This window comes from Medicago sativa, chromosome 5 (assembly GCF_051527215.1).
Source record: "Medicago sativa cultivar Bolivia chromosome 5, Bolivia_mono, whole genome shotgun sequence".
Lineage (NCBI taxonomy): Eukaryota > Viridiplantae > Streptophyta > Magnoliopsida > Fabales > Fabaceae > Medicago > Medicago sativa.
In genome coordinates, this window is record NC_140753.1 from 80,345,710 (window position 1) to 80,368,353 (window position 22,644).

At 31.9% G+C, this 22,644-nt stretch overlaps 2 protein-coding genes and 1 long non-coding RNA gene across 3 annotated transcripts; all 3 read right to left on the minus strand.

The window, feature by feature from the left end:
- Nucleotides 1-1,715: 1,715 nt before the first annotated feature.
- LOC146925573 (uncharacterized) lies at nt 1,716-4,506 on the minus strand. The gene is made up of 4 exons (XM_085711993.1): nt 3,765-4,506; nt 2,368-2,419; nt 2,011-2,085; nt 1,716-1,925 (listed from the first exon to the last, which is right to left on the minus strand). Exons 1-4 carry the CDS (start codon nt 4,031-4,033, stop codon nt 1,716-1,718), a joined length of 606 nt encoding a protein of 201 aa, XP_085568119.1. The 5' UTR covers nt 4,034-4,506.
- Nucleotides 4,507-6,370: 1,864 nt separating this feature from the next.
- LOC146925574 (uncharacterized) lies at nt 6,371-7,393 on the minus strand. Its single transcript, XR_015011061.1, has 3 exons — nt 7,218-7,393; nt 6,809-7,127; nt 6,371-6,448 (listed from the first exon to the last, which is right to left on the minus strand). It is a non-coding gene; the product is annotated as an uncharacterized LOC146925574 (long non-coding RNA).
- An 11,306-nt stretch (nt 7,394-18,699) lies between these two features.
- On the minus strand, nt 18,700-19,984 carry LOC146925575 (F-box/kelch-repeat protein At3g06240-like). Its single transcript, XM_085711026.1, has one exon. The coding sequence runs from the start codon at nt 19,876-19,878 to the stop codon at nt 18,817-18,819; it is 1,062 nt and encodes a 353-aa protein (XP_085567152.1). The 5' UTR covers nt 19,879-19,984; the 3' UTR covers nt 18,700-18,816.
- Between the last annotated feature and the right edge of the window lie 2,660 nt (nt 19,985-22,644).

The window sequence follows — 22,644 nt, forward strand, 5'->3', positions numbered from 1 at the left end:
TTAAGCCGCAAGGGACCCCCACGACAATAGTAGGAACCGAAACACATCGGAATGAGAGGGATCCGGAGGCCGTGTAGGTATGGGACTACATGGTTGAAGGAAGGCTTATAAGAATTGTTAGGTACTACCTATATCAACAAGATGCATCTTCTTTTCGGGAGCTCAATCCATAGGAACTCCACAGTTAAGCGTGCTTGGCTTGGAATAGTACTAGGATGGGTGACCTACCGGGAAGTTTCCCGGTAAGCATGTGAGTGAGGACAAAGCATGCTGAAAAGACTCGTGTTGGTTTGTAGGGTCAGTCGACAATCCTGTAAGCAGTCTGGGATGTTACACTTCTTCTCCGACGAGCTTCCTTTCTCCGACGCGGTGGTGCTCAGCCCAAACGGGCGGCGCTGCCGCGTCGGAATTTTTTTTTACATTTTTTTAAATTTTGAAAACAGATCCAGACATCCTTTTTTACCTAGAGTTCGAATCCGTTGTTACTTTTTTCAAAATAAAAGTAGAATTTTCTAGATCTATAATTTTAAACTCGGATTCAAACTTACAAAAAAAAATTTCAAAGTGTTTTAAAACAATTATTGCACATACATACTTAAACCAACAGGTGGATGATTGAGAGAAGGGGAATGGATTACCTCTTGTAGGTCGATTCTGACTTGCGAAAATAAGAAAACAAGCTGCTGCTTCCCTCCCTCTAAATCCGATCCGATTTGCTGTTATAGTTGAGAATCTGAAACCGTTTGTTGAAAGAAACCGGAGATTTGTTGTTGTTGAAAGAATCTGAGAATGTGATTGTTGTTTTGCGTATGAGATTCGAAGTTAGAATGGAAACAGTGTTGGATTCGAGTTTATGATATGTTTATGTGACTTTTGGTTGAATGTTCATCATTCTGGAAATTTTGTGTTCATAGTGTTCTTGAAGGATTCTGGAAAATAAATGGTGTTTGATTCAGAAAAAATAGAGAGAGAAATGGTTTTAGGGTTTGTTGATTTGATTGGTGCGGCTGCCAATCATTTGGGTGAACAGTCTCTGACAATTAATGCTGCTATAAATACTGCTATTTTTAGGGTTTTCAACTGATACAATGCAAAGACCATAATATCCCTGCAGCTGAAAGAATAAAACTTGTGCAAGAGGAAACCCTCAGACCTGTAAAAGCAAGACATGTGGACTAAACTTGGACCAAAATTGAAATACCAGGACTTAAAATAAAAATACAAAAGCTAATGATAAAATAAAAATGGAACAAAACTGTCACGTGAGTGACACTAAAAAACAAATAAAATATTAAATACTAAACACAAAAAAAGAAGATAATAACGAAAATACATGTCCCTTCGGTACCAAATGAGGTATTTTAAAATACCTCTCTGCCAAAAATTCGACTGAAACGGATAAAATAACGCGGTGCTTGTAAATGCGAACAAAACTCTTTTAAGGCGATTTGAATATACGGACAAAGAGGAAATTTTAAATTAAAAGCTTTTAAAGGAAATTAAAATAAAAACAAGACACTAAATATTAAAAAAAACGCGTAAAATATTTTAAAATGCCCACAAACAAAAGAAACGATTTAAATTACACAAAGCTTGGACAAAAATGAATCTCACTTCAAACTGTAAAATAAAAAGCCTCAAAAATTTTAAAAGACAACTAAAAGACTCTAAATAGTTAAAGCGAAAAAAGAGTTTGAGACGTTTTAAAAATATGACTAAAAAAAAGAAATGACTGGTCTAAAATTGGGGTATGACAACTGCTCAAGCTGCACATGAGATATCTGTAAAGGAACCCAATACTCAACCAACCTAGAGGAGTCAGACTTGCATCTGTTTGCAATATGACTTGACAATTTCTCCTTCGGTTGAACAACACTTTGACCATCAAGAGCAGCAGTAATATTTTTATCTTTCACAGTGCTATCCTGAAATGAGAGCAGAATTAAATAGGAAACAAAACAAATTTGAGTTTAGGGACAAGGCCAAACCTATACATCAAAACAAACGAACCTTAAGGTGTCCAGTTCCACTTGTGTTGTCACTCTTATCCTTCTGCTGCATGGTGGCCTCAACGTCATCTCTGTCCTGAAGCCAAAGAAAACATACAAAGAAATAAGAGACTTACCACAAATGAACATAAACAAATAAATGCACATGGATACATGTTGCTAATTTTGATTTAAGGGAACAGATTCTCTGCCTGGCCACCAGAGGATTGCTGATTAATTATTAACCAGCAATCCATGATTAGTGTTGCCGTCCCCATATTGATTTGTTTGAGAATCATAGCATTATAAGCTGTTTCGTAACAAATTTTAAGTAAATTGCGAGAGGGGGGACAATGTGGATAAAAGAAATCCAACCAACCTCAGTTGCACATGGGTCACGTGACTCCTTGACAGTAGGATTATAATCCAACCTGCAAAGTAAAGAACCAATCAATTAGATCCGAAAAACGCCTAATACGTTAAAGTGCCAATAAATCATCAGGAACAGATCAACAGATGAAGGGTAAATGGTATTATTCCTAGCAAAATACGAAATATTTTGTCACATTTTTATGTTTTTGTATGTATATATAGTTAATGAGTAGCTCTGGCCATGAAAAGTTACAAAAATTGGCTAACACTTGCCAAAATTATCCAACTTGTTCCATGAGTCATTTCAACTTGGAAAACATTTTTGTAATTCATTACGTAATTGAATCCATAAGTCTCCTTTTTCCTAGGTTCATTATAACATATGTGTGTGTGTCATGGAGACCTAATCATACTGAGTCAACTTTAAGGATCAAATACTTTGTTACATTTATTGTTGAAGAGGGGTAACCTTGGCGCAACGGGTAAAGTTGTTGTCATGTGACTGTAAGGTCATGGGTTCAAGTCCTGGAAACAGCCTCTTGTGTAAAAACAGGGTAAGGCTACGTACAATACACCAAATGGTGGAACCCCTTCCCGGACCCTGCGTATGCGGGAGCTTCAGTGCACCGGGTTGCCCTTTTTTTCTTATTGATGATTGTTGAAGTTATTGTTTTTAAACGAATGGAGAAGAGAAATAATAAGAGCTAGATAACCATTGATCTAAACTTGATAATAGCATGATAAAAAAGACTAAACACTAGTCCTTACTTAAAGTGATAGATAGACTTAATCCTAAATAAGTAAGGAAATCAGGAATCAAATAACAACAACAACAATAACAACAAAAACCATCAAGTGATATGGAAAATAATCCTAAGAGATAAACTAAGATACTATAATATATTTTCTTATATTCTAACACTCCCTCTCAAACTACTCCATAAAAACGAGTGGGTGTATTCTGGCAAGTCCTACATATAACTTCTTTGTGTAACTCGCATGGATTCCCATGTATGCTTTATCTTTTTTTCTCTTTCTCAACCTTGCAATCAAACATAGTATTAGTAGTGAAACTTTAGAGTTGCAGATGACTTGTGCCAAAGGAGAAATTATTTTCATATTAGCTCCCAAGAATATACAATATCAAACAAACATATCATAAAGGACAAGGTCAATATGATATATCAAGCAGCATGTGTGATATGAATGATTCAATAGAATAACTTTGTAACATGACCATGAATTTGAAAATTAAACAGAGAAGACAGAATTGTGTATATGAGCTTTATAGTAACAAAAGGAAAAAAAGATAAGACGGTTTGATATAGGGGGAAGGGAACATTAAAGCCAAGCCTCTTATGTCACTAGAATTGATTCCATTTACTGTCATTATTTAACGAGTACCTTATTCGTTTGGAACATGACTCGTTGCCACCTAGCTTTGAAGGGAGAGCATCAGGGATCAAGTTGCTGCTGTCTCCTTTAGATAATGTGGAAGAAATATTTGAATCCATGTTCACTGTGATTGCCTTTCTCTTAGAAGGTGCCAATCTTTCACCCCTACCAAGGCTAGCATTGTTACGGACCAAGTCCTCATCATCTAATACAGAATTTCCTGACACTAATGTTGGTAATGAACCGGGAGTCGCACAATTTTCTGCTAGATCTGTCATAGGCCCGCTCAACCTAGAGTCAATTCTGGTCTCTTTTGCTTTGGCATCTTCAGATGCAAGAGTACCATTCTTTGAAACTTCTCCATTGTCTGCACAACTTCCTTTAGACAATTCATCAATCTTAGCTTCACTACTATTGTCACCTTTGCTTTGGCACCTTTTCTCGTCAATCCTAGAGCCAACTGTGGTCTCTTTTGCAGTGGCATCTTTTTTCGTGGTCTCTTTATTATCTGAAAAACTTCCTTTAGACAATTCATCAATCTTGGCTTCACTACTATTGTCACCTTTGCTTTGGCACCTTATCTCATCAGTCCTAGAGTCAACTGTGGTCTCTTTTGCTGTGGTCTCTTTATTATCTAAAAAACTTCCGTTGGTAAACTCATCGATTTTAGCTCCACTACTGTTGTCGCCTTCCTGATTTGACTTGCTATTATTATCCAAATTCCTTAGACAATCTGAAAATCGAGCAATCAAAAAATGGATAATTTAAATAATACCTAACAATAATTAGCATGCCTTTCTCTCAAAACAAAAAAAAAATAATTAGCATGCCTTATTGGGAAAAATCCAAGTCCCACATCGGATAGATAAGACTCATGATAAGAGTTTATATAGAGGAGGCAATCCTCACCTTACAAGCCGGTTTTGTAAGGATGAGTTAGGCCCCACCTATTAATCCTAAACCTATTCACCCACCAAGAGGGGGGTGTATTGGAAATTTGTATCAACACAAAGTAGTTATCTTGTCGAATTCAAGGGCCGCCTAAACCTATTCACCCACCAAGAGGGGGGTGTATTGGAAAAAAAATTAAGTAATTTGTATCAACACAAAGTAGTTATGTATCAACACAAAGTAGTTAAACTTAAGTAAATCTTAGTTTTGTATCAACACAAAGTAGTTAAACTTAAGTAAATCTTAGTTTCATATAAAGATAAAAGATTTATTATGAATATTAATATTATAAAAGATTTATTATGAATATTAATATTCCTATTCACCCACCAAGAGGGGGGTGTATTGGAAAAAAAATTAAGTAATTTGTATCAACACAAAGTAGTTAAACTTAAGTAAATCTTAGTTTCATATAAAGATAATATTAATATTCATAATAAATCTTTTATAATATTAATATTCATAATAAATCTTTTATAATATTTTAAGTAAATCTTAGTTTCATATAAAGATAATATTAATATTCATAATAAATCTTTTATAATATTAATATTCATAATAAATCTTTTATAATATTAATATTCATAGTATTCATAATAAATCATTTATAATATTAATATTCATAATAAATCTTTTATAATATTAATATTCATAGTAAATCTTAGTTTCATATAAAGATAATATTAATATAATATTAATATTCATAATAAATCTTTTATAATATTAATATTCATAATAAATCTTTTATAATATTAATATTCATAGTAAATCTTAGTTTCATATAAAGATAATATTAATATTCATATTATAAAGATTGATAAATATAAAGATTGAAAGTAAATCTTAGTTTCATATAAAGATAATATTAATATTCATAATAAATCTTTTATAATATTAATATTCATAGTAAATCTTAGTTTCATATAAAGATAATATTAATATTCATATTATAAAGATTGATAAATATAAAGATTGATAAATATAGTAAATCTTAGTTTCATATAAAGATAATATTAATATTCATATTATAAAGATTGATAAATATAAAGATTGATAAATAAAGATTGATAAATAATACAGAAACTATATTTTGGTGTAGAGTAACAGAAACTATATTTTGGTGTAGAGTAAAGATAATATTCATATAAAGATTGATAAATAAAGATTGATAAATAATACAGAAACTATATTTTGGTGTAGAGATAAACTATATTTTGGTGTAGAGATAATAAAGATAATATTCATATAAAGATTGATAAATAATACAGAAATTAAATTTTGGTGTAGAGATAAAGATAATATTCATATAAAGATTGATAAATAATACAGAAACTATATTTTGGTGTAGAGAAAAGAATTATACCATCATCCAAATTCAGGTGTTCCACCTCAATTGGCTCTTCTACTTGAACACCTTGTACTCTTTCGGGTTGCCGTTCCTCTGGAAAAAAACAAATATTTTAAGTAATTAGTATCAACACAAAGAAGTTAAACTGAAGTAAAAGTAAATCTTAGTTTCATATAAAGACAAATGTACAAATACAGAAACTATATTTTGGTGTAGAGAAAAGAATTATACCATCATCCATTCATATAAAGATTGATAAATAAAGATTGATAAATAATACAGAAACTATATTTTGGTGTAGAGAAAAGAATTATACCATCATCCAAATTCAGGTGTTCCACCTCAATTGGCTCTTCTACTTGAACACCTTGTACTCTTTCGGGTTGCCGTTCCTCTGGAAAAAAACAAATATTTTAAGTAATTAGTATCAACACAAAGAATTTAAACTGAAGTAAAAGTAAATCTTAGTTTCATATAAAGACAAATGTACAAATACAGAAACTATATTTTGGTGTAGAGAAAAGAATTATACCATCATCCAAATTCTGGTGTTCCAGCTCAATTGGCTCTTCTACTTGAACACCTTGTACTCTTTCCAGTTGCCGTTCCTCTGGAAAAAAAACATATTTTAAGTAATTTGTATCAACACAAAGTAGTTAAACTGAAGTAAATCTTAGTTTCATATAAAGACAAATGTGCAAATACAGAAACTATATTTTTTTTTAAAAAAAAAACTGTAGAGTTAGAAACATACCAGGTTGTGGTCTTTTACGTAAACAACTTATGTTCCAATGTTTGATATATTTTTTATGACTTTTCTTCTCTTGCCAATTTTTCCCCTTTCGACCACATCTTGGGTACACTTTCCATTTGAATCTGAATCTTATATTCCCAGCACGTGCATTAGAATAATGTTTTTTAAATTTATGGGGTTGAAATAATGCAACCTCATTAAAGTTGTTGAGGTAGGTATGTTGTAAGGTTGGTTTGCAACAAACCCTTCTTTCCAACTCGAAAGTTGAATATTCTTTCAGTTTCGGGAATTGAATATTATCATATGGATTGTAGTTAACCTACAAATGCAACACAATTTTCAATTCCTAAATTGATTAAAGCAAAAACTTCAAATAAAAATACTGGTCTTGTTAAGTTACAAGGCTTACCTCTTTAGCAGTCATTGTGTTAATTAAATCGAAATAATCTACCTTTTTACATTTGTTCAAGGTAAACTGTTCTAAAAGACATGACCAATCATTGATCAACGAAAGTTGTTTATTTGCGAAATTCAGACTTGATAACATGAGCAAGTCCTTGATCTTTGTCAGATGTAGGAATACAAAGACCTATCAAATCACAACAAAAAGAAGTGACAGTTATTTCTCAATTGTTAAAAGGAAATACTTTTTTAATTGGAGAATGGAAATATAAAATAACTTACCTGCAGGGAGAATGCAATCCCGTGCAGATGCTTTAAACCCTTTTCTTTAATTTTTTTTCATAGAACAATATAGGTGTGCAAGAGCAGCAGCACCCCAGGCATAATCTTTTATTTCTTCGACATGATAAAGCAATGGAAGATGGAGAGCATCAACATCCCCCTTAGAAGAACTACTGAATAAGGATGAACCTAGAACATAAAGAGCATATGCTCTAGCATGTCGATCTAGTTCAACTTCAGATGCATTTGGTGGAACTTCCATAAATTTTTCTCTAAGAACAGATAGCTTGATGGCTCCTCGAATTCCATTTTGTTTTTTAAAGGTCAAATCTTGTCCAAAACATTGTTCGGACCAAGAAGTCATGTCACCATCGATCCCAGTGACAGGCTTGCCTGTAATGTGCAAGCCTGTAATGTTGAGCACATCTTTCAAGCCAAAAACTATTTTTATATCACCAAATTCAAATCCACATGTCTTTGAATTGAAATGGGATACCACACATTCCATAAGCTGGTTATCATGTTGACATTTTGCAAGTTCGCTTAAATGTGAAAAACCTGTATCTTCTAGACGAATTTTAATTCTTTGGTCTAATGTCCAATTTTGCAAATTTTCCAAGTGCTCAGTGCAAGTAAGCATTTTGTTCTGAGAGAGTAACAAGTTTCAATCTCAAAATCAACCACAATAAACAATGAAAACATCAATTAGAAATCATGAACTAGATCACACATAAAAGGTTTAGCCAAAAGTTAATCCTGCTTTGACTTTTGTGAAGTGGTAACAGAATTGTCATATTCTTTATGCTTAAGACCACCTTAGCCAAGCTCATCCATAAACAAACACATACAATGATACAAATGCAGAGAAACTTTGATCATGACACGGTTTCAATCATAAATCCAATTTGATCATAGCAGAAAGAATCATTCAAACCCTTTTGAAACTGAACATGATAAAACTAATTTCCAAAGAAGAAAAACAAATATTTTGAGAAAAATAAAGTTGGTATCAAAATTTGCATAATGAAACACCCCAAATTTGCATAATATATAAGGTACACCACACTAAAAAAAGTACAACGACAAAGATTATAGTCTCCATTTCTCAAGCACCAGACACTTCTTTGCCATACCAGATCAAACAACTTTTTCATATCCAAATAATTACTACACTGGAATCAAGCATTCCATTTGAGGTCGACGTAAAAACTTGTACATAAGCCAATGAAATATGAACTATAATAAGACTAACTCAACATGACAACATTAGCAATTCATATCCAAGAAAAAAATCAAAATTTCCCAAATTCAAATCAATCAATCAAAGAAACAAATCAAAATTTCCCAAATCAAAGTAGTTAAACTGAAGTAAATCTTAGTTACCTAAAACCTAAAAAACTATAGAAATTTATCTCAGTCTCAACAATTCATATCAAGGGGTCGAGCGGAGTTTCATCATCTGAAATTGAAAATAAGGGAGCAAAGAAGAGAGAGGTCAACGTCGAGCAGAGAGAGAGATGGGTGGGGGGAACGGAGGCCGGTGGCAAGTGGTGTGGTGCCAGTGGTGGTGGTCGAAGGTAAAAAACTATAGAAATTTGTCTCAGTCTCAGCAATTCATATCAAGGGGTCGAGCAGAGTTTCATCACCTGAAATTGAAAATAAGGGAGCAGAGAAGAGAGAGGTCGACGTCGAGCAGAGAGAGAGAAAGAGAGAGGGGGGAGAACGGAGACCGGTGGCGAGTGGTGTGGTGGTGTGGTCGAAGCTTTTCCGGTGGTGCCAGTGTGGAACTTTTAAGCGTAAAAATATGGTGAGGTTTAGTATGGGAAAAGGGAGTTCTTTCCCTTCATGGGAAAGTTGAACCACAATCAACTTACTCATCCTCCAACTCAATATAATCATTACCATCACCCTCAAACTTACTCATCCCCATCAAACAGATAACAACAACAACGAGCAGACAGTAGTGATACAAAGTGTAAAAAAACATTTTCCAATGGTGAATATACTTTTGAGTTTCAAGCAGTAGTGATACAAAGTGATGGGTGTCAGCAAATATGGACCTCCTAACTTTTACTTTACCTAGCAAATTTCCTACATTATATGCCATTCAGAATATACAGTTACCACCAAACCATTACCCGGTAAAGCGTTTATGGGCTCATCACCTATAATTGCATTGCAGATGTTCAAGGCAGAGAGGTCAGAAATGAGGTGATGCAGTGTATTAAAAACTAATTCAATGAAAGTGAATATTCACTTTTTCATATGTTGCTAGCGAATATTTACAGTTGATTATAAAAAATTTACACTTTTGTGCATTGAACTTGATAGCCATTGTGCAACACCAGAGACCCATGGACGACCTTAAGTTCTGACTCTTCACCTTAAAGAAAACTACAAAATTTCAGTTTCTATGGGAATCTTTGGTCTTAGTTCCTTTCACATCCAAACTTTTCAAGGTTAAGGTTTTCCTTTATTTTGACCCAGTTTGAACTTTGAACAACACAACAAGGGACACATCCTACATTAAGTCTAATATAAGAATTAGATTGACAATTGGGTTGCAGTGCCTATGGTCAGTGAAATGTGTGATGGCAAGAGGATGAGATGAGACTCTTCCATAGGTAGTCAGTAAGAAACAAGAATAGCAAGCAAGACATCAGGGGAGACATAACATAGCCAGTGTTTTACTATCCCAAGCAAACTTTTCCTCAGAAACTTATTTTTAAAATTTAAACTTAATAACAATTCACAAAAGAAAAATCACAAAAACTAAAGGAAAAAGAGAATGACAAGAAACCCTAACCAATAATGTGCTGCGATGAACGGATGCTGCAATTTGAGAACTGAAAGGATGAACGATTTGAAGAATGTGTCGCGACCAATGCTGCATGCAAGAGGATGAACGATTTGAAGAATGTGTCAAAACGGGGAAAACCCGTCAAATTGGGTTTGGTTCGGGTGGGTAACCACGGGTATGAGTTTTGTTATCATGCCTAGAAGTGAAGAATGAAGGAAGTAGTTGAAGATCCAAGCCTTTTTATAGTCTGTAATCAGTCAAGTACAGTCAAATAAAACATCAAAACCGTCCAAAAATGCATTAAAACTCCACTAACCGGTCAAACCTTTGGTGAAACGCCACATTCCAAAAACTACTGAGGGTTTCCAGATTATATAATCCGGAATGCATGAAATTTGTCCGGAATATAAAATCCGAACGCATCAGACCCTATATTTGGAGCATTTTCCTGCAAATGGCTTGGAGAAAAATATAACAAAGGTACATACCATAAATAAAAACAACCATAATGAAGAAATGCAAGGTGTTTCAAGAGGATTTCTTTGAGTTAGATCATGTTGTCTTTGCCAAATGACATATTCATTTGGCAGGTAGTAAGATCTAACTCATTAAAACCTCTTGATGTTCATATCTATAGATCAAGTTCAGAAGCTTTGTATCTATCCATCTATCTATATATTTTTGGCAGCATGCTGAAGATCTTCATAATGCCGTCAAATAAAGAGCAATCTATTTGCAACAACACAATGACAAAAAAATTTCATGGTTTATTTGGTGTATTTGTGTGTTTTTGATGGAAATGAAGATGAAAACCGGAAACACTTATTTATAGAGGTTTATGGATGTTGTGGACCACAAAAATTATCTGTGAAATGTGGTCCTCACAAAAGAATCTTATGCTGAGGCATTCCGGATTTTATAATCCGGATTGTACTTGCACCCTAAAAAAAGTGAGTCGAATTCAGACTATTTTAGCGTTTAAATGAACATTTTTGACGTAAATTAAAACATAATGAAATTTTAAATAATAATAATATATATTATTCAAAACATAACGCAACAACCTAATTCAACAAACATATAACTAATACGTAACCACTGTCTTTTGGTAATGTTTCACGAAACAAGCCGACTTTAAATAGTTCATCTATCTATATACTATTTATTAAATTTGATGTCCTATGAATTTCCATTTTTGCCCCTAGGAGGGGCAATTTGGTAATTTCATAATTAATGGATTTGGTTGAGTGCCAACTCACCAATGGCCTATGAAATTCCATTTTTGCCCCTCACCAATTTTTTTAATTATTTTCTAATTTTTTTTATTTTTAATAACTTTTAACTATTTTCCAATTTTTATATTTTTAACTATTTTTCAATTTTTTCTCCCAAATTCAGTTGCTTCTACATTGCCGTTGTGGAAGATTAAGGTATCGTTTGACCCGACTTTTCTCCAACTTCTCTACATTTTTAAGGAGAAGTTAGGCCAAACACAATATCAATTAATTACTTACTAAAAAAAGTATTTTTTTTAATGCATAAAATTGAATGGAATGAACTTTGGCTAAAAGTTGTTGAATGTTACTTTAAAAAACTACTTCTCGACAATTTATTTCACAAGCACCTCTTTTCAACCCACGCTGTGAACCTTTTCTTTTATTTTTTAATATTATATTTCAATATGTTTTTTTCTTCCATTTAACTTTATTTTATTTTATTTTTTTGAACCGTTCCATTTAATTTTTTTAGGAGGTTCCATTTAATTTGATTATCTTTTTTTCAAAGGAATTTTATTATCTTTTTATCACTTATATATTTAATTTCAATATCGTTTAATCATCACAACCCCAAAAATATTTTTATTCACGTTGTCATTTAATGATACCAAATATTTTTATATCCTTTCTTCAACCTCCCGAATATATACACACTCACATTAACGTTTAGAGTAATATTTTATGTCTGTTTGTCTGTTGTTTTATTACGCTGATGCATATAATTTTTTTTAGTGTTGCTTGGTCGAGTGCTACCTCACTGATTGTTTTTAACTATTTTCAATTTTTATATTTTTAAATTTTTTCCATTTTTTTATTTTTAACTATTTTTCAATTTTTTCTCCCAAATTCAGTTGCTTCTACACTGCCGTTGTGGGAGATTAAGATACCGTTTGACCCGGTTTTTTTTCAACTTCTCTACATTTTTAAGGAGAAGTTAGGGCAAATACAATATCAATTAAGTACTTACTAGAAAAGGTACTCTTTTTAATGCATAAAATTGAATAGAATGAGCTTTGGCCAAAAGTTGTTGAATGCTACATCAAAAAACTACTTCTCAACAATTTATTTCACAAGAATCTCTCTTCAATTCACGTTGGAAACTTTCTTTTATTTTTTAATATTATATTTCAATGCTTTTTTTCTTCCATTTAATTTTTTTTGAACCGTTCCATTTAATTTTATTACCTTTTTTCAAAGGAATTTTATTATCTTTTTTTTATCACTTATATATTTAATTTCAATATCATTTAATCATCACAACCTCACAAATAATTTTATTCACGCTTTCATTTAATGATACCAAATATTTTTATTTTCTTTCTTCAACCTTGCAAATATATAGACACACACACACACACACATATTAACGTTTAGAGTAATACTTTATGTGTGTCTGTTTTTTTGTTACGCTAATGCGTATATTATTTTTTTGCGTTGCATAATGCGTATGATTATTTTTATAAAATTTTTATTTTAATTAAAAGTAAAATTGTAGATGTCTTTTCTTCAAAAAATGTCTAGATGCCTAAAAAAGTTATACTTATATATATATATATATATATATATATATATATATATATATATATATATATATATATATATATATATTGCACCTGTAACAAACTATGTAACAAATATAATATCATATAGTATATCTCTTTCCATGACACCAACAATGTAACAAATATAATGTCATATAATATAAATTCTTATATTTTTTAAAGACACCAAAAGTATGGTATTCTTATAACAAAATTTGTTATAGAGTATAATTGAAATAGAAAAAATCAATTATTTTGATATTATTTATGTTATTATTTCAGGCTCCTTAAATTGTTTCTCGTATTCAAATATTTAACAAGTCATTTATATGATGATACAAATTTGTACTCATATTACACAAAATAAACGTTTTTTTTTTTGAAGGATACACAAAATAAACGTTATTGAGTAAATATAGTATTTGTAAAAAAAAATTTATTTTTTAACATTTTTAGCCTTCAGAAAATATTTTAAACATTTTTTATTTATTATGTTAATTCATAATAAATTCAAAGTTTTGTCATCGTAAGCTTAACTCAGTTAATAGGAACAATGCATAATATATGCCAAGTCCGGGGTTCGAACCCCGAACACCATAAAAAAAAATCAATGTTTGTACAATATTTTCCCAAACAACATTTAACTTAAAATTGGCTTTAAAACTAAAAAAAAATAAAGAAACCAAACAACTTTAACTTCTTTCTTAAAGGCTTTTATTTTAACTTTGTTTTGAAGTAACTTTTAGACCGTAAAAAACCTTGCCCAAACAATATCTAAGTTTAGCTGGGAACACTGTTTCACTTTCTTCTTCATAAGAGGTCATTTTCTTCCTTTTTTCATGGTTCTGAGACCATGCATGACTTGAGTTGACTGATTTTTATGGCTTGAGGGGTTCATTTTTCGACACTGTTTAAATTTTTGCTTCATCATAGGTGGTTTTCTTCCTTTTTTTCAGGATTATGCATTTTAAGTTTTTTTTTGTTTTTTTTTTTTCAATTGTTAGTGGATTATGTACCAGAAATTGTTATGTTGCATGACTGTAGAAAAATCTTTCTTTGTTATGTGGAGTATAGTAGAGGTCATGATAATTGAATTTTAGCTCATGGTAAGGTTTTAACACAATTGTTGTTTTAGCTTCTGGTACTGTAGTTGATTTTTTTTTTTTTATGCATGTGGGTTATTTTAGTTTTTGTGAGTAATCCTAAAGCTGTAACAGTTTTATATTTGGTTTATTCTTTCCTATATCATTGAGCCGTACGAAAGTTGATTGGTGTAAATTTGTTTTGGTCATATCATTAAGGTCCAGAAAGTTGATGATACAGAAATTTGTGCATTTAAGATCAGGTTATTTGATGATATAAAATTGATCACATAGAAATATGTTAGCTTCTTTCGATATCAGAATGAACAAAGAGAATAAAATTAAATGATGTATTATTGTATTTCTATATAGGACTTTCAATGTCAAGGGATTATGACTACATTAAGGATCTCAAAAATGATTTGGACATTTGGAAAATAGGATTTGGAATGCTGGATTCTTGGATTGTGACTGATAGTAATGAGAATCAACATATAAAGCTCATTATTTGTGATGCAAAGGTTAGATGAGTTAGTTAAGATTTGTTGTAATTTCTTTTATGATTTATCAATGTTACTTATTAGTGTACATTTTGATTTATTTATATTTTTTGGTTTCTTTCTCGGATTTAGGGTGATCGTGTTCATGTAATAACTTGATATAGAGAAGTGGAGCATTGGAAGGCTTTGATAGAGGAAAACAAGACTTATACTTTCTATAATTGTCATGTGTTTGATAATGACAATGCATTTAATCCCTTTAAGGTTGTTTTTGGTTCTGGTACAAAGGTACAGAATGATGACAAGTTAACTAACGTTCTTACTCATGAATTTCGCTTTAAGTCATTTAAGGAAATTCAAGATGGAAAATTCAAAACTGACGTTTTATATGGTATAGTTATGTGCTTTAATTTATTTCTGTGTTTTCTCCGATTATAATGTTCTTATAGATGTATTTTTTTTTTTTAAGAAATCACTGGGCTTCTTCATGAGATTGTCAAGACAACGCCAATTGGGACTGGAAAAAAACCGTGTACGAACATTGTGTTGAAAGATAAAAGGTATTATTTTCTAATTTGTCAGCATCAGATGATAGGATTTTGTATAAGTTTGATAATGACCTGAAAGATGTCTTTCCTTATGCAGTGGGAATATGGTTGATGTAATACTATGGGAAAAATACTTTGTAGTTTTATCATTTACCATCCATTTACCTTGTGTTCTTTGCTTCCATTTCGTAGTCAATGGCAACCCAAATATATGTAACAATTAGTCAGGTTCGAGGCTGCTCATCAACCTACATCATCCGGTTGTTGAGAAATCTAAGACTTAGTAAGTTTGCATTATGATTTCACAATACAGTGTTAAAGTAACTTATTATTTCGCAATCTGATTTGATTGTTTTTTGACCATGTTTCTTGAATTGTTGTTGTGACCTTAACACTTCTCAAGCTCATAGTCAAAGCTTCAGTCAGAACTTAATTATGAGTTCGGCTTATTCTCAACGTACTTCGTACAACAATTTTTCCAATCTGTCTCAAGTTAGGCCAATTGCTGAATTTATAAACTTAGTCAAGGTCTGCTTTTTTTTATGCACAAACATATTTTGAGTTTTTTTACGCACAAATTAAAAATACATATTGCATTATTCTTTATTTCAGGTGCATAATTTGTGTTAGGATACATACTTTGCATCACTATTTGAAGAACAACTAAATTCAATCCTAACCAGTTTGGATGGTATTATGAGAGTTACACCAAATTTTCGAAGACATCAATGTCAAATGGTGCTAGCTATAGATGCACATGTGGGAGTGATGCTTAATTTCCATTTGTTTCAACAATGTTAATTGGTCAACGGACTACATATAATCCACATGCATGCATTTATCTAGACTTTATAGGAAGATAATAGGAAGATAAATTAGAAGTCATGGTACATTTTCTTTAGCTTAAAATCAGTTATGCTACCTTCATTTTATAAATTATATGTAACTATATTTGCATACATTATATCCATGTTAATATGCATTAGACTAATATTGCAGTTATTTCCCTGTTTAGCATTTCCCAAACGAGGTGTCAAGAACAATTCTGAAAGGAAAGCGCATAACAACAACTCTCATTGATGACCAGACACAGATAAAGTATAAGTGTTGCCTCATTACCGCCAAAAGAACAAGCTATGAAAAATACTTGGGTGGGCAGTGATTCAATTTCTGCAGAGAACATGTGATGGAAGAAGGTGGTAAGCTCATCTTTGATCTTGAAAAGTCATCGAAGAACTTGCACGTTCGAGTTGTTCCAAAGTAGATCTTTGCTGCTAAACTATTTGAACTTCTACTATTTTGGCGTATCGCTTTGGACTGTAATCGTAAACTATCTTGACTTTGGGATGTCATTTGTTCTTTTCATTTTATCTGATGTAAATATTGGCAAAAATCCCTTTTTGGTTAGTCTATGACACTTGCAGTCTCTTTTATAAACCTAACTATTATGTAACGTTAATCTGCACGTTGTTGGTTCCTTCATTGGTTCCAATTAGTATCATATTAATTATAATGTTGTTTTCCTAATCTCCTGAACAAAATAGAACATGCTCTTTTTCTACAACAAATCTTTATAATGCTTTGGTAAATGTGTCAGAAATGTACATATAGCTGAGATTTGTGCAATATGCTTGCTTGATTTTCACATTTATGAACGACAACAATTTCTTAGAAAGATGCAGCTCTTTCCCTTAATTTGCTCATTTCTCCTTTATAACAAAGATTTTTTTAAAAAAATACAGTATTCCGGCGTCCATTTTACATCTATAGTCCTTGAAACATTTTGACAAATATTTCTAATGTTTGTGTAATATTCCTTAATTTGCTCATTTTTTCTTTGAAACAAATTTTTTACAAGATACACTACTGAACCCGTGCGAAGCACGGGTTTGTAACTAGTTCATAATAAAAATGAATGTAGGTTGGTAAAATACCAATCTTTCAACTGTTTCTACAATCTCATTAACTCTTTCACCTTTGTATAGTTCGCTAGTGACCAAGTGATAACTAGCAAGATTAGGTCGGGCACCACCTTTTACCATCACAGCTACTACACTTTTATCATCTTTTACCTCTCCTTTGGTAACTATATTAAGAACATAAATATTTGGCTGAATGTATTTTAGTTGTAGAAAAAGATCGATCTCAAAAGAAGGAACACAATGCTTTGATCGGTGTATTTTAGTTGTCTAAAGAAGCTAATATGCTTCGTTAAATTGAGCAGGAATGCAATAGCCATAGATTATATGATGATGTGACACAAACAGGCTCGATCTTGTTAACAATCATTTCAGAATATAAAACACAGGCTTGGTTTACAAGTCTATCTTTGCAGAGCCTGAATATGATTTTGTTATACAAATATGATTTTGTTATACAACGAAACGACAAGAAAATCTTGTTTGATATCAATCTGCAGTAATAGTGCATATTCTCAACAATTGTATGGCTCTTTGAGTTTCTCCTCAATGACATAAAACATTCATGAAAACTTATAACTATCGGTTGAACTGAAAACCACCCTTAAGTATGATGTAATTGTAAAACAACATTACTTTGAAAACCTCGCCTGTTCGACATGAAGCTTTAAAATGATCATTCAAAACGGAAGTACTAGGACGATGACCGGTGTTGATGGTTTTAGGGAAAAAGAGAGAAAGCTGTAAAAGATGTTACCTTTTTTAGAGTGGCAAGTGATGGGGATTGACCTAGTATGAATGTCTATGTAAACATAAAGCTTATGAGATTGAGATTCCAATTGTTGAACAAAGGAAACAACAGCGTCATAGTAGCCCGTATTGAAAACATAAAGCTTATGAGACTGAGATTCCAATTGTTTGAACAAGGGAAAGAACAGTGTCGACTAAGCCTGTATCGAGAACGGAAGATAAAACGGTGTTGTAGCGAGATATGGAAGAGACACGTTGAGAGAGCAAGATATCGAAATCATTCATAGCAGCAGCAAGGAGCTTGATTTCGATTGGAGGAAATAATAGAAGAAAGAGAAACATGACCACAAACACTAGCACATCTTCTTCTGAACATCGACAACATCGCAACCAAATCTAATAAGAGAGAATTGTCGGCAGCCGATTGTTTTAGGGAACAGAACACTTTGAAATTATGGTTCTTTTCTTTTAATGGAACACTTCGTAGGGGAAGCCCTTGGGGAAGATATGTTAACTGATTTTTGTGTAAAGTTGATTATTTGAATCAAACTTGAACCCGCCTAGTTAACTGATTTGGACAGTTAAAAAAAACTGAATCACAATATTATACGGAGGCATATATAGATATTTGAAACAGAATGTAATGAAGTTTCTCATTAGATAATATCAAGTTTCCCACATATAAGCTATTTCTACATAAAAAACTGAAGGATATTCATGATAGGAAAAGGATCATAGAAAAAGAGTAAACCTTCAAAATAAAATTGATAAAGCAAGATTCATATCACCAAATGACTTCTTACTTGATAATAACTATGATATGTGTTATTGATAAGCCACTTTGCATACAGATAGAAATCATAAAAACTATAGTCATATACCTCATTGTAGAAAACTAGAAAAACAACTAATTATTAATTCCAACAATCGAAAAAAGGCTTTCTTTGTAAATTCCCATCCGAGCATATTTATCTCCTTTAACCCCAATCTCATCAATTATTTGGGTGCTTAAATCAATCCAGACTAATTCGTCATTTTCCCGTTTGAAGCAAATGCCACCCTTCTTCCCAACTCCAATGGGGCATTCAATGGAAGGTATGGGTCCAACAACAAAGAGTTTGATCCATGATTCCATCACACCGAGTTCACCCAAAGTTGAAATGTGAAAAGTTGTAGCATGAAAGCAATTTGAGACCAAAGCAATTGAGTTATTTAACACCACCAAGCGTCTCTCTGTGATTTCAAAATCACATCTTTCATCTATGTATAAAAGCATAGGTGTTGTAAACAACACCTCATTGCAACAGTCAAATGACACCAAACAGCCGGTTGAATTATATAGATCATTGTTACCCCACCAATGACACACTCCATCAATGTACACTCCAGTACCTAGCCACGGTCTATCATAATTAAAATCAGCAATGTTGACATCGAGTATCCTCCAAGAGTTACTTTTAAGACTATATATCTCCAGCAAGGGGTCATAAGATCTATCTTCATCTGGAACTTCTTCTTCTTCGTCAGTTAGATGGAAAAATGACATATATCGTATCACTTTATAGTCATCTCTATCACGGTCATAACCAAATCCATGAAATTTAAAAAAAGGGTCCCGATAAGGTGGTACAGACTCATCAGGACTGGGAGGAATGACCATAAATTCCGTGGTAGCTGGGTTCCATAATACAGCTCGGAAGGTATTTACAATGCCATTATGTCTATCTTGGCCAATACAAAAAATACCATTAATGCTAACTGAACTTAAAATATAAGGGTTAATGGCATCCTCTTGAATCGGAGGTGGCAAATCTAATTCGATCATATTCTCAAACCTCTCGTTGGGGAGCAAATAGAACATGGCGTGGTGACGTGGTACATCCTCATCTAGGAGGAGAAACGTATCACCACAACCGTGATCGGAACCGGAATGGCTATTAGATAAGAAATGAGTTCGGAGCATCTTCATGAAATGAGAGTTTTCAAATAAGAGAGACCATGGTTTACGTACGCATCCAAACCGCTTTAAAGATTTGAGAGGTAACTTCGATAAAATTGAAAAGGCGAGATCATCATGTATATGAAGATTGTTTCTTACCTTTAACTTCTTTTCAGCCACTGACACAGAATTCTCCATCTCTGACTCCAATTGGAGATTAGTGAGTGATGGTTTTCTGATTTTTCAATTTTGAGAGGAGAGAATGAGAGTTTTTACGAAACAAGTATATGCATTCATCTTGGGTTTTCACATTTAAGAGTAGTTAATTTTGGGAGAGTGAAATCATATCTTATTTTGTAATGATAATTGTTTTTAAAAAATTACACAAATAATTTGTCTAGTAACTTAATTTCAGTTAACATTTTTTTATTTAATGTTTTATGTTATAATCAGTAACACTTTTTTTTTTTGAGAGAATAATCAGTAACACTTTTGTTATTTATCTTTTTTCTTATGTCAATATTGTTATCTTTTTTTATCAAAAAAAAAAACTCAAAAAATACTTCAAAAAAATTCATCAAACTCATAAGCAAATTCAAATTTTCATCATACAAACATAAAAACCCAAATTATATTGGAAAAATCCCATAAAAATGATATGATATTGATATTTTATAACATAATGGATTACATCAAAAAAATAAAAATATAAGAGACGAAAGTATTACCTGAAATTAAGTTAAACGACGGATTGTGTAATTTTGCCAATTGTTTTAATGACTAATGTTAATTACTAGTTTGTTAGACTAATATTTATTTTTTCGTTCAAATTTGAACAGAAAACTTAACTTTTTTTCTGTTAGCTCAAAACAATTAAACTATCCAAGCCCCTTTTAAGGATTAAAATTTGCAAAAAAAACTTATGTTCACTATATTCTTTTACATGAGCCAACAATTACATGCTCGATAGTGTGCAAGCCTTTTGAGTGGTTTTAACTCTCAAACTAGGGTCCTTAATTAGTAAATTAAGAGGTCAAAATCCTCAAATTGTATGCTTGATTTAAGAAATGTAAAAAGAATGATAGGTGTAGAGGAACGTTCCCTCGAAAAAAAAAAGTGTAGAGGAACGAGTGATACCATTGTCACTATCCTAGTTAAAATTTTGTCTCGATCAAAGCCGTTATCGAATATCACTAAGAAACCATGTCATGTACTTGCTACAATACACCTTCATGTTGTAGATTTTATGGAGAATCAAGTCACAAAACAAATAAAGGATCAACGGAGTAATACATTTCTGCTATGCGTATTGTTGGCTCTTGGACTATACAATGACATAGAAGCACTACATCCAAGAATATAGTGAGGAACTTTTTTAATTTGATTTTTCTTGTCTTTTTTATTCTACAAGGGTGGGTTTATGTCCCGTTAGACATTTGTTTTTCATTTTTCATAATATAGTTTGTGTCATTAAAAAAAAGAATTTATATGATATTTGTTATTGGTTAGTAGTGGAAAGACGGGCACCCTATCAATCTTTCTACTGCTTAATTGAAGCATATCAAATACTTTTGTCGAATAAGCTTAAAATGATCTCGTGTCGTTCATATTGTAGTGGAATGAGGTTGTTCCTACATTTTCTATTCTCATAAACATTTTATACTCGGGAATAAAATTTAGTAAACTTATAACAAATATAGGCGTACATAAACATTTTATACTCGGGAATAAAATTTAGTAAACTTATAACAAATATAGGCATACATATTTCTAATATAATTTGAAATATGACTTGAAACAAACGCCGCATAGATATTTATTAAATTAATAAATGTAGATGATTGAATTTTAAATACTTAAGTATTAATCGATATAAATTTGTTTATGAATTAATAATACAATTTTATGTCATTTTACATTTTCAGCTAGTTCAAATGCTACAAACAACACTATTTTGTATTTGGTCCATGTCAACAGCAGTCATGCTAGTGAGGTTCGAACCGCAAACAATGAGCTAAAATTGATAGTTGCTAGTGAGGTTCGAACCGCAAACATTGAGCCAAAATTGATTAATGAAAGCTAGGGTGAGAGAGGCTCAAACTCTCGACCTCAATCACTCAGTAGCTATAAGACCTACGCGCTAGCCAACCGTGCCACCACCCTAATTTACCAAATAGTTTAATTAACTTATCAAATATCTGCTATCACTCATAAACTTCAATAATATGTCATGATCTATAAACTATCAATAATCGGTCATCGGCTATCGATCATCAATCATAAACTATCAATAACCGGTCTATCCGTTATTTTTTACTAAAGACCCAGTATGAAAAAATTTATAAGCAGATTGGGTTTATTATTATTGTACTTTGAAGTTTGAACACAATTTTTTTTTTCGCAAGTTTGAACACAAGTTAAGACTTAAGAGTGGCTCTGGCTACGGTAGGCGAGCTGCATGGGTCATGTACCATGCATGATCTTTGTTTTATTTTTTTGTTTGTTGCAAAATGAATTTGATCCATTTAGATATACTATTAATTTAATGAATGGATGTGATCTATTTGAATTGTGACCTGCTAGTATTTTATTTTTAAACATATATAGTGATTTTAAAAATGCAATTGAATTTATAATCAGATTTAATAAAAGGATGTTTTCGGTATAGTTGGAAAAATTGTGAAAATGGTTATTTTGATACAATTAATAAAAACATTAAAATGAAATTTTTAATAATTTTCATTACACCTTTCAAGGATTAACTATCATTCTATGAAAATATTTCGAAGACTAACT

Excerpts from the sequence above, each read along its gene's own strand:
- LOC146925575 (XM_085711026.1), bottom strand. The coding sequence starts at position 19,878 with ATGAAGATGCTCCGAACTCATTTCTTATCTAATAGCCATTCCGGTTCC.
- LOC146925573 (XM_085711993.1), bottom strand. The coding sequence starts at position 4,033 with ATGACAGATCTAGCAGAAAATTGTGCGACTCCCGGTTCATTACCAACA. Across the intron at positions 2,086-2,367 it reads GTGACCCATGTGCAACTGAG|GACAGAGATGACGTTGAGGC; the intron begins GTTGGTTGGATT and ends CTTTGGCTTCAG. Across the intron at positions 1,926-2,010 it reads GTGGAACTGGACACCTTAAG|GATAGCACTGTGAAAGATAA; the intron begins GTTCGTTTGTTT and ends CTCTCATTTCAG.